The sequence below is a fragment of the Phaethon lepturus genome, unplaced genomic scaffold (assembly GCF_000687285.1).
Source record: "Phaethon lepturus isolate BGI_N335 unplaced genomic scaffold, ASM68728v1 scaffold25111, whole genome shotgun sequence".
Taxonomy (NCBI): domain Eukaryota; kingdom Metazoa; phylum Chordata; class Aves; order Phaethontiformes; family Phaethontidae; genus Phaethon; species Phaethon lepturus.
In genome coordinates, this window is record NW_010518824.1 from 4,916 (window position 1) to 16,310 (window position 11,395).

General features: G+C 36.2%; 1 protein-coding gene across 1 annotated transcript in view; it reads left to right on the plus strand.

Moving 5' to 3' along the window:
* INPP5K (inositol polyphosphate-5-phosphatase K) overlaps window positions 1-10,678 on the plus strand; it is a 15,555-nt gene extending 4,877 nt beyond the window's left edge. The window contains exons 4-12 of the mRNA XM_010296853.1: window positions 1,631-1,747; window positions 2,090-2,262; window positions 3,782-3,893; window positions 4,460-4,569; window positions 6,921-7,113; window positions 7,350-7,487; window positions 8,021-8,104; window positions 9,395-9,499; window positions 10,580-10,678. Of these exons, the coding sequence (XP_010295155.1) occupies window positions 1,631-1,747; window positions 2,090-2,262; window positions 3,782-3,893; window positions 4,460-4,569; window positions 6,921-7,113; window positions 7,350-7,487; window positions 8,021-8,104; window positions 9,395-9,499; window positions 10,580-10,678 (1,131 nt within the window). The remainder of the gene's footprint in view (window positions 1-1,630; window positions 1,748-2,089; window positions 2,263-3,781; window positions 3,894-4,459; window positions 4,570-6,920; window positions 7,114-7,349; window positions 7,488-8,020; window positions 8,105-9,394; window positions 9,500-10,579) is intronic.
* The last annotated feature ends 717 nt before the right edge of the window (window positions 10,679-11,395 follow it).

Below are 11,395 nucleotides of genomic sequence, written 5' to 3' on the forward strand. Positions count from 1 at the left end.
AATCAGAGGGGACTGTCAGGCCAGGTCAAAATCAAAACAGGCAGCGAGGAGAGCTTATGCTAGGACTTACCTGGGAAGTTGGCTGGGGAGGAGAGAAACAGTTACCCCTTCTCTGCTGACCTGTGTCAAGGTTGGGTGTACAGGCGTAGTTGTCCCTTGGGGCATTCTGTCCCTTTGATAACAGAGTCCATTTTCAGAGTGTGAAGTTGGTTGGAATCAGTCAATTCTTTCACCATAAACAGAATCACGTCCGCTCTATGAAAAGTCTTTGCTTGATTTGGCACTATGTATTGGTGTGACTAGTGCTGGTTCCAGCAGAGGAGGGATCCATTGTGTTCTGATGTTCAAGACCTATAGAGAGAAGAGTTTTCATATGGATCTTGACAAATGTTCTGGGGACTGGCCCATGGCAGAATGAAATGTGGCAAAGAATAGAGGGACTGAAAGACCTTGGTATCTCATGAACATAATAATGGAAAAGAGAATACTGTTTACACCAAACGTCTGATCAGATACAAATATTTATGCATCATCTAGTAATTGAGATCCGTCATTTCAGTACACTGCTTAGTATTTTGTTGGGTTCAAGAACAAAGAAAACGTTAACGTATATTCTGAAATAATTTAATTGTGTAGATGTGGAGGCAAAGAAAGGAGGAATTCTGTTTTAAATTTTGGGCTGAGTTTGTGTACTTCTCCAGCAGTTGTATAGTCGGTGTTATTCTTAATATCAGGTTTTGTTCTAATGTAGTCTTTCTCTAAGTTCATCCAGCATAAAATTGAACTACAATTAATATATTTCAATGTCTGTATTTTAAATTGAAGCATTATCATTAAAACAAACACTTGCAATGAATTTTGTGTCTCATGCCAGGAACATTGTAAAGTTCATAGATTTTTAATGAAGAACATCTTTGTTAGACTATTTCCACACACACAAAAGATCAACCTAACCACAAAAAAACCTCAGTATCTTAAAGTTTAAACAGTGTCTTACGTGCTCCCTAAGCTTCTTTGCTTTGGAAGTGTTCGGTAGATCAGTTTTTACGGGCATTGTAGGCAAGAATTACTGCTGTTTGCAGCTCATTGTTTTTGCAAATGCCTAGGAGTAACTGCTGTGCTTTTTAGGCATTTTAATGACATTTAGAATGATTAGTTATATGCTGAAGGATGTTTCGGTTTGAAGAACTTGCTCCTGTTAGAGGACTTGTAGGTGTGCACTATTAAGATGATAAGTGGCAAAAAAAGGGTTTGGCTCTTCATGAAGAGGGTGCTAAAGGCAGAAACAAGAGGCTGGTGAGGCAGAAGAAAGGTCTTTAAACATGGTTGGGCAAATACATGTGTTTTGAGGTCAGCTTCAGATTTGTAATGTAACGTTACAACTAATGTTAATTTGTTGAGAGATTCATCAGATTTGTTAATAAGCAGGTCTGCTGTAGGAATGTATTCTTTACAGCACTGAAATGCGTCTGCATTTACTGTGTCACGGTATCGAAGGCAGGCTTGGCAAGGGAATTGCACGACTTCTGCTATGGCGTTGTTCACCTAAAAGCTCCTATGGAGTAGAATTCCAGAGACGTTCCAGATACCTCCCTGGGAATGACCATGCCCTCTTTCATATCTCTTCCAGCTCTCCTCTGTTCGCATGCAGGGATTACTACTTCTGATCTTTGTGAAGCACGTCCACCTTCCTTTCGTACGGGACATACATACCCACTACACACGCACAGGCCTGTACGGATACTGGGTAAGGAAGTATCTGAGACTTGGTTGCCTTGGTTACGTATGCTTATGGTGGTGTGTTCCTCTATATGGTTTCACGGTGGGAGAGAGGCTATATGGTTTACTTAAAAATGAATAAACTGACAAGCAGTGAGACTCACATGTTTGAACCTTGTATGCAAGTGTGCAGCACAGACCATTTTTTTTACCAGTTTATTAATTGATATACAATACAACAACTTACGTAGGAAGAAATTGTATTCATTTAAATCTGAATAGTGAGGTGTAAAAATTTATCGGTGGTGTTAATAGTTACGTTGGCAGGTGTTGACTAGTTTCAGAGAATGTTGTTAACCTTCCATGCCAGGGGAACAAAGGAGGAGTCACCGTTCGCATGTCCCTCTATGGCCATACAATTTGTTTCATGAACTGCCACTTGCCAGCTCACATGGAGAACACAGAGCAGCGATTGGATGACTTTGAGAAAATTCTAGAAATGCAGTTTGAAGGAGAGAATATTCCAAGTACTTTGGATCATGAGTGAGTTGTTCAGACCCTATTCTGTCTGTATTGTTTTTTATTTGTTATGTGGTAAACTCATGCACTGAAGACTTTTGGTTTTGGAGTTTTCGTCCATTGCTTTTATTTTAAATGTCTTTTCATCCTTGACCCTGAATTAACCTGAAAGATGGAGGTCTATTTTGCAAGACTGTTCTCTTCCAGTCTTAAATTACATTAAATTTGTTAGCATATGTACCGCACATGTGACATGCTAGAGAGCTGTAGAAGCTAAAGCCTGTTTACATAAAAAATCCTTTCAATCACTATTAAATGTTTATCTTCCTCCCTTTTTTGAGCGTTGTGTGATGTTTTGGGCCATTTTTATTCCTGTTGTAATTTTAGTATCTGGCTGAGGGCTTCTTAGCCTTTAAAACTTTGATTGATGAGTTTTTGTAGCCAAATGAATTGCACTTCCCTCAGGTGTCTTAGGAAAGAAAAACTCAAAACAAACCTGATCTGGGCCACTAATTGAGCTCTTGTTCCTTAATTCTGCAGCAACTATTTGTATGTTGCACTGTTTTCATATGCTAGAGTCTAAAGATGTTAATACAACCACTTAAAAAAGGGTTGAGAAAAACATTTTAGTTTGGTAGGGTTTTTTTTTAATACCCATAAAACTGCCAGGACAGATAAATCCTAGTTATGTAATATCACTTTAGTTGTTAATGAGTTCATTAAAATTAGGTTAAAATGTAGGACATATGAGTTTCAAAATCATTACTTTTCCTACCTTACTATAAGTGTTTGATATTTCAAATTAATGTGTTTCATTTTCTTGATTATGTGCATGGGCAGGTACCAAGTCACCTACTTGTACCTTCCACTGCCATTCTCTAAGAAGAAATTACAAATGGCATTAAAATAAAAGTTTTGTTTCCATAAGATTGAGTTTGGGGTATCCACCCCTGAAAAAACGTTGAAAATAGAGATTTTCAAAGAGAAGTTAGTTTACATGAAAAGACAGCTTTTCTGTTGTTTAAAACGTTGCTGATAATACACTCCAGTGCTTTATAATAACAACTTTCTTTCCTAATGATGACAGAATGCCCAATATGTACCCCTGCTTTCCCAAGGCACTAAACCACAGCTCTGAGTTAGTGGATTAACATAGCCAACTGGTATATAGGTCATGCATTTTGTGAATTATTTTACCTACTGTTAAAATGTAATTTTAAATCTGTCTCTAAGAGAGATGTAAGTCGTTAGGAGACTCGGGATAAGTTAATATTCAGGCAGTAATGAGCAAGTGGTGAGAACGCAAGGAACTTAATTTACTGTTTCAATTCCTTTAAAATTTTTGTTTAGCAGCAGGTTATCCTTGTGTAAGCTTATCTGTAACTACTTAATGTTTGTGTTTAAGCTGTTTAGATTAAGTAATATAAGTGATTAGAGCACCTAATTAGTGTAATGGCTTGTATTCTGTTGAATTCTTTCCTCGTGTTAATGGATTCCTAGAAATCTTCCTTGGCTGCTTTTTTTTTTTTTTTTTTAAATTTAGTGTTCTCTTCTGGTTTGGAGATCTAAACTTCCGGATAGCAGATTATGGCATACATTTTGTCCGAGAAACAATAAATAACAAGCGTTACAATCTGTTGTGGGAAAAGGACCAGGTATGTTGTCTTAATCTGTTTGGGGGTTTTGTTTGTTTGCTTTGGTTTTAATGCATACAAACAAAACACAGTAGTTAACATTATCTCTTGAGTTTCTAATTGCTATTAAAGAACACAAATTCAGAGTAGTCATGAGGTAGAACAGAGCTAGCTGTTTGCTCTGTCACTCCTCAGTCATAAGCCCCAATTAATTACAAACTTTTTCTGTCTTTGCTTAGTTTCTTACTCATTTGCAGTGCTTGTGTTTGAAGCTTTCTTTGAACTTCATGGCTTGTGAATTGTTCCTCACCTTAATTTCTCCTCCTTTTTTCTTCTCCCAAGAATTAGGTTTAAGAGAAACTTATTGTGGAACTTGTTTTGAGTAGAACTGTTACAAAATTTTTAAACAGATTTTGTCAAGAGTTCTGGCAGTAACAAAGAGGCACTTCTGAATTTACCTTTCCAAAAATGTTGTGCTGACTGAGATGTTGAATTCTTGGAAGATGCTTTGTCAGCTCCTTTCTCAATTGCCCTTTAAGCTGTGATTTTTAAACATAATCTTTAAAAGCTACTTTTTATTTCGGCAGTTAAATATGGCAAAAAAGAAGGAAGCGTTTCTTCAGGAATTCATAGAGGGTCCTCTGCAGTTTAAACCCACCTACAAATTTGACCTTTATTCGGATGTATATGATACAAGGTAAAAGCATAATAAGATGAGTTTAGACATGGAATATTAGAGTGAATGTGGTGCTTCACTAAGTATCACTGTAGTAAGCAAACCTGAATTTCCTGAATGTACTGGTTAACTAGGGCTATTGTGCTATTCTGTTAGGCTCATTCAGTGGTCAAATCTGAATAAATCACTGAAGAAGCCCGAGTTTGCTGGTTGCAATTATGATAGTAGTGAAACAACCCAGCTTTCTTTTTGAAAAGATTAGATTAACGGAATAAACCAGTGGTTGTTTAAGCCACTTCTTTTTTGTTCTTTAATACTAAAAGTGCCCATTGGTTCTCAGAAATGAGCAAAAGGAAAAAAAGTAATTGCAATTTTTGTTTTCCTTCTCCATTTAAGCATTCCATTTGATACTGCTGGTATTTGAAAATAAATGTCTTTATACATTTTTTAAGTAGAAAATGGAGTAGCTTAAGTTTCCAGAGTTTTTCTCTGACACTAAAGTTTGTTGTTAAGTATTAGTCTTAATTGTGAATTGTTTCAACAGAAGGATAAGTTCCTGTCCAAACAGGGGTTTTGTACTGATCTTTTTCTTTGCTTCCAGAGAGCGGAAGTCCCTGTTTTGGTTTAAGTAAGAAGAGAACTTTCTGTATTTCATAGATTTGTAAATATTTCAGAATCAAAACAAAGCTCCTTCCCGAGCTTTTGATTTGATTTTTGTGAAATATTTGAAAATCAGGTGACAGCTGATTTTCTTCAGGGATTTTCTGAACTTGTCTGAAAGCTGTAGTGTTATCTACTCTGCTGTTGCACTTAATATTGGAATTTTATTCATTTGGATCCAAAGACATTTTGCTCCCTAACTGAGTGTGAAGAGATATAATGGGACCAGCAGTAAATCGAGTTAAGAAAAAATACTTATAATGATCCAAACCTAGACATTCTAAGAATGATTCATAGCTTAATAGTCTGTATTGGCTCATTTAAAGAACAAAAAGTATGCTTACACACAGTGTGTGCATTCTGCTGTTATTAAAGCTAGCAGAGATATTTTGGTCGGATTAGGGGTGATCAGTAGACCGCAAGGCATGCCCTCTTGAAAAGTGTGCTTTATATGAAGCGCACAGTATTGTGTTATCTTTGATACTTTTTCAATGTGTATGTTGAGGTTTTGTTTCCCATCTATGGGAAATATATCTAATATACTGTTTTCTGTTAAATAGTGAGTGTATTAACTTTGAGCTCTTCTTCTGGTATTTTCTTGCACAGCAGAGCAGACATATGGTAGCTCTTAAAGATTTCTGTCGGTTTATATAATTACTGGAGTAAGTGGGATATGGGCCCTTAGTTGTTTAAAATCTTTCCACCTTATTAAAGGTGAGTCAGACTTGTGCATGGGAAGGGGTAAAACAAAAGTATGTTGAATATTGAACTAAATGGAATTTCCAGTTTATGATGATTTTGATATTCAGAGTTATTAAACTGACAGTTTTCCTTACACGTCCTGCTCATTAACTTTTATAATTCAATCCAGTCCATTCTAATTCCTCTTCCATAGGGTATGATCTTTTCTCCATTTCAATTTGAAGTGATACATCCATACAGAGAGTTGCTGTTAAGTCTTCCTCCCACTACAGAGAGAACCACGAAAGGCTCATGTCTTCTGTTGTTATTGATATGGTATAAAAGGAAACTCTAAATTATGATTACAGTTTGATGTATAGCACAGTTGCAGGCACAACTTTCTTGATTATGGAATTTTTAAATCCTTTTGTTATGAGACAGCAATAACTTGCAAACTTGAAATGCAGGCTAGTACAAGTTAGAGGAACTTTAAATAAAGCATTGCTGTGTCACCTGTAATTAGTATAAGCCATCTAAGTTTTTCCATTTCTTGTTGTTAAAAGAAACTTGTTCTTAAATGCTTTGAATAATTTCAAACATCATTCAAAGTCTTCGTACATCTTCCTTAACTTTATGCCCCTTTTCTCAAAATGTAACTATACATTTGACGCTTGGGGCAGTTGCTGTATTATCTCAATGTTCTCGCATGTTTTTATGGAGTGTTTTAGGAGAAAGTATCATTTCCCCTGTGAAGCTGACTAACCCATTGAAATGCCCTTCTCCCCTTCATTTTACTCCTCTCTTAGAAACCTATGAAATGAATCTGTGGTAAATGGAGTTGAGTTCAAATTAAGGAAACCTTGGTTGTAAAGCATATTGAACAGAGCTGTAAAATGAAGCTTAGATGTGATTGCCTTCTTTTATTAATATGTATCTGACAGTCTTTCAACTTTGAGTAGATTTTGCACAGTATTCTTAGCTTTTGGTAACTCTTTTTCTTCTCATTTCACTTTTATCTTACACTTTTGCAGTGAGAAGAAAAGAAAGCCAGCATGGACTGATAGAATTCTTTGGAGAGTGAAAAATCTCTGCCAACATGCATCAAAAGATGGCGAATTCTCTGAAGAAGAACAGACAATTTCTGTTACTTTGAATAACTATGTCAGTCACATGAGCTATGGCATCAGCGATCACAAACCTGTTACAGGAACTTTTGGGCTTGAGGTGCTGTCCCAGTTATGTTGTTAAAAAGTTTGTTTTACTAAGTCTTGCCTTACAGAAGCTGATTTTCTAAACTTTGTATGTCATAATCCCAGTGTTTCATCTTGTTCAGCAAATTGCTTTCAGGTTATTTCCATTCAGTTAAGAGTCCCACAGCAGGTGTGGCAGAGAATAACCTGAAGAGAATAACTGAAAGAATGACAGACTTGACTGACTTTAAATTCTGTTCTTTTGTCTAGTTGAAGCCTCTTTTATCAGATCCTTTGGTCACACTGAATCCTGAGGGTGAGTGGAGTGCAGAACATGATGTTCTAATCAGCTATTCTGCAGTGCCTGAATTCCCAAGCAGTGCTTGGGACTGGATTGGACTCTTCAAGGTAATGTTACCACATCATAGCTCTTTACTCTTAATAAAGATGGTGCATGTGACTGGAGGAGGTAGTTGATAGTCTTCCTCTCATAGGACGTTGTGATTCTCGCTAGTGCAAAACTCTCTGAAATAGTTGTGTATCCTTGATTGCTGTTAGTTTCTGTATGCCAACAGTTTAGTTGCATAGCATGCAAGCTGTTTTGCACCTTTTAAATTCTCTGCTAATATTTATTTAAGTAAAATGGTACAGAAGCTGTGGAAAGGAATTGTCCTCCCCTAATGCCTGCAGTGCAAAAAATTTGTTCAGCAAAGAAAGTACAAAAATAAAAGAAAGTCAGTGGAAGGGTGAGAAAACAGAGCAGTTGCACCCTCTTGGAAACTAAAGATTTGTGCATGCCCCCAAAATATTTTGATCCTAAAAGTGAAGTGTTTTAATTACTTCAGCGAAGTAGTAAACATGTCTCTCAGAACTTTGAATCTTCAATGTGGTGTGGTTTTTGTTTCCTTCAGAAGGCTGATGGTTTGCATCTTTCTTTGCAGGTGGATTTCAGGCATGTGAATGACTATGTTACTTATGCTTGGGTAGAAGATGATGAAATTTCTTCTAACAAAGACAGTAAACAAGTAAGCCAATTATATTTCTTTCATTTCTATATTTCAATTATATCTCTTTGTAAAGTTTCCCACAGAGTAGCATTCAATGTTTGTTTGTTCCATATCCCTTGTGGGTTCTGTGTCTTCTTTCCTAGTCCAAGCTAAGTGGGAGTGATGCTACTGTTTAAAGTCCCTCTTCTTAATTCATATTAATATTCAGATAGTCTAGCATGCCTTCTCAGGTGTGATCATACTGTTTAAGGGAATTGACAAAAAAGCAATTTATCCCTGTAGTGACTTTTCATTGTAGTAAAAACTACTGTCATTTTATATTTTGGTCTCTTTCTGCCACTGAAATAAGTAACTGGCCATTTTTTCATCTGATTGTCAAAGTTGCTCAATGTATCCTAAATATTTATTGTGTGATTTTCATTACAGTTCTAAGTACCTAATGTTACTCATACAGTTAGTTCCAGATAATCTTATACAGCTACAGATTAGGGTTTCTCGGACTTTCCTTCATTTTGGCTATTACGTGTTTTGGTCCCTCTTTAAAAGCTGCTGTCTGTTACATAGCTTTCTCGTAGTGATTACCTAAAATGATTTAAAACAAATCAATGAACGAAACTTACTTTGAATACAAATTATCTGTTCCCAGAGGTATTTATCTGCATAAACAAATTCAGATTTAATTTTGGAGACACAGTGAGTGCCAGGATGGATGAGATTTTCCAGACAACAATGGAGAGCAGTTACTTCTTGTTAGAGATTTTATGAAGTTAACGTCAAGTTTACAACAAGAGCCCAAAATGTATTGTATCAATATTCTGAATCTCAAAATTTCTCTGATATTGTGCTTTGTTATCGCTAAGTTTAGAAATGTAAGCACTATGGACGTTGTTTTAGCAGGATACTGTGGGCTGCAGTTTAGGATCTTTCGGGTAGTACAAAACCAAAGTGGTGGGTTTGCTCTGCTGTTCGATGTAACGGCTTACTCCCACCAAGAGGCAGTTCATCTCCCTCCTTGCTGCTTGTGTGGCCTTGCCCCTTCCCTTACAACAGCTGAGTTTCTTCTCCCTTCTTGCTGAACCAAGTCACCTTCCTAACATCGTGAAGGATATTCGCTTTTCTTCCCTGATTTAGTTTTCAGATGGTTTCATAAGTTATGTCTGTCCTCATCCTTTTCAGCTTATGTTTAAAAACTTGCTTATAAATAGTAAATACTGATTTTTATGGTGTCCTGAATGGCAGAGACTTCTTTTTTGTAAGCTTTTTTCTCAGTGGAAATTGCCCATTGCTTATTGTTATTCTTATTGACAGGTTTACATGAGTGCTGCAGAAATACCCGATATGGGAGGAGGATTTTTGCTTTGTTATTACAGCAATAATTTGCAGTCAATAGTTGGTATCAGCCAGCCTTTTCAGGTAATATATTTGGAAGCTTTGATTGACGTTGATGAGATTTTTGTTTCTTTTGCTTTCACATGCATCTGAACATAGGTATGTGCAGCTGTATTAATCCTGGGGGAGGTGGCAGCAGAAGTAATTGCAAAAAGAATATGTTCTGGCTAACATCCTGTAAAAAAATTGCCGATATGCTGCAAGACTCTGGAGTAGCTATTTTTGCAACACGTTGTTGTAATGAAATAAGACAAATTTCTCTGTCTCAGCTTTCATTTTTAGAACTTCAGGCTCTGTCAGTTAGGTCCCTAGTTTCGGTAAAGATGAGAACTCAACTTAAATGCTGCCAAGGTTCTGACAGGTTGTGAATGAGCTCTTTGTGCTTCATTCTGTGATTGATAGATTTGCACAGAAGTGTTTCCTGTATATTTAGTCACTTGAATTTGGGAAAGATAGGACAACTGGAACTCAAGTGATTTGTTTAACAGGCTTCTTTGTTTAATTTCTGAAAGGATGACTTAACCTGCATAGACTAGATGAAGTGACCAAGCATTGCTTCTTCTACACAAGCACTTTTTTTCCAAAATCATTTTGTGTATAATTTTCCATGCTGTCGTGGCTGTGCGAATGTGTCATAGAATGGTTGAAGTCAAAGTTCTGCGTTGTCGTTGGATGAAGGGGTTTTAGAAGACTGTGAAACTCCATTACCTTAGGGGATACAGTAATGAAAGTTGCTGGGCTGGCTGGTATATCTCAGTGATACTGTTCATACTTTTCTTTCTATATTGGTGAGAAACATTGCAGAGTCCAGTGCTTCAGTTGTCTGAGCTTAATATCTACCACAAGCTCTGCAGGATGGTTGTCAGTTGTATGTGGATACAACCCACCATGTGCCTTTCTTTTTGCATGACACTTAATGTTTTGAAATCAGTTTAGTGGGGTTTTTACTAATTTTTTTTTAAATTTCATAATTGCTGTATAGATGCATCACTTCAAATTTCTCAGTTTCTAGCAAGTAAGACACGTTTATATAATGGTGCAACAGAGCAACATAGTGTTTCTGAAATGTGTTAATTTGTTTTTTAACTATTGTCTGTCTTCTAGATTCAGCCTAACAGAACATTAATAGAAAAGGATGTGACGCAGGAAGAGAACAGTTGGATGCAGAAACCGGACAATCTGGAATCGCACACAGAGTTCTGAAGGCAGAAAGGGCATTTAGTGGTCCCAATTCAGGAGTCAGATGATTCTTTATGTCTTAGTGATTATAAGCTTTTACTCTTAGAAGATGGAGTAAGACAGTGCAAGTAAGACAGGTAGGATTGTTCAGAAACTTTGTAAACTCATAGAAGATAATTTATTGTGGAAACATATTTTTATTGTTATGGGGAGAGTAACTCTCTTGCACTGGATGAGAACTGTAAAAATAGCACTTAATGAATACTGTATGTTTTAAGGTGATAGACATTTCTAATACAGTGTTTTAACCTAAATAAGATAGATTTTTAGGCTTGCTCCTTAGAGGATATTTTATTTACGATACAATATTTACTATGCTGTAAACACTTAATCATTGATTTCCAAATTTTGAGTTTGAATGAAATTATTTAAAAATTTATTTATTAGATACAGCTAGTTAGCTTATTTTAAAATTTTATTTGACTTTCAAATGTAAGCTAATTATCTTTTGGGAAACACATGTGGCAACAAGTCACATGAAAACAGAACCTTTGGAGTGTGTAAATTCTCTTTTGGTAGTAGATCCCTTTTCTTCATGCCTTACTAATAACTGTTTGTAGGATTTTCCATTTCTAATTTTCCAGATTGAGATGCGTTTAGCAAAACACACTTTTCCTGATTTATTTTTTTTTTATTCTTTTATAAAACAATTTAGCAAGTTGCCTATTGTGTTTCTCCCTC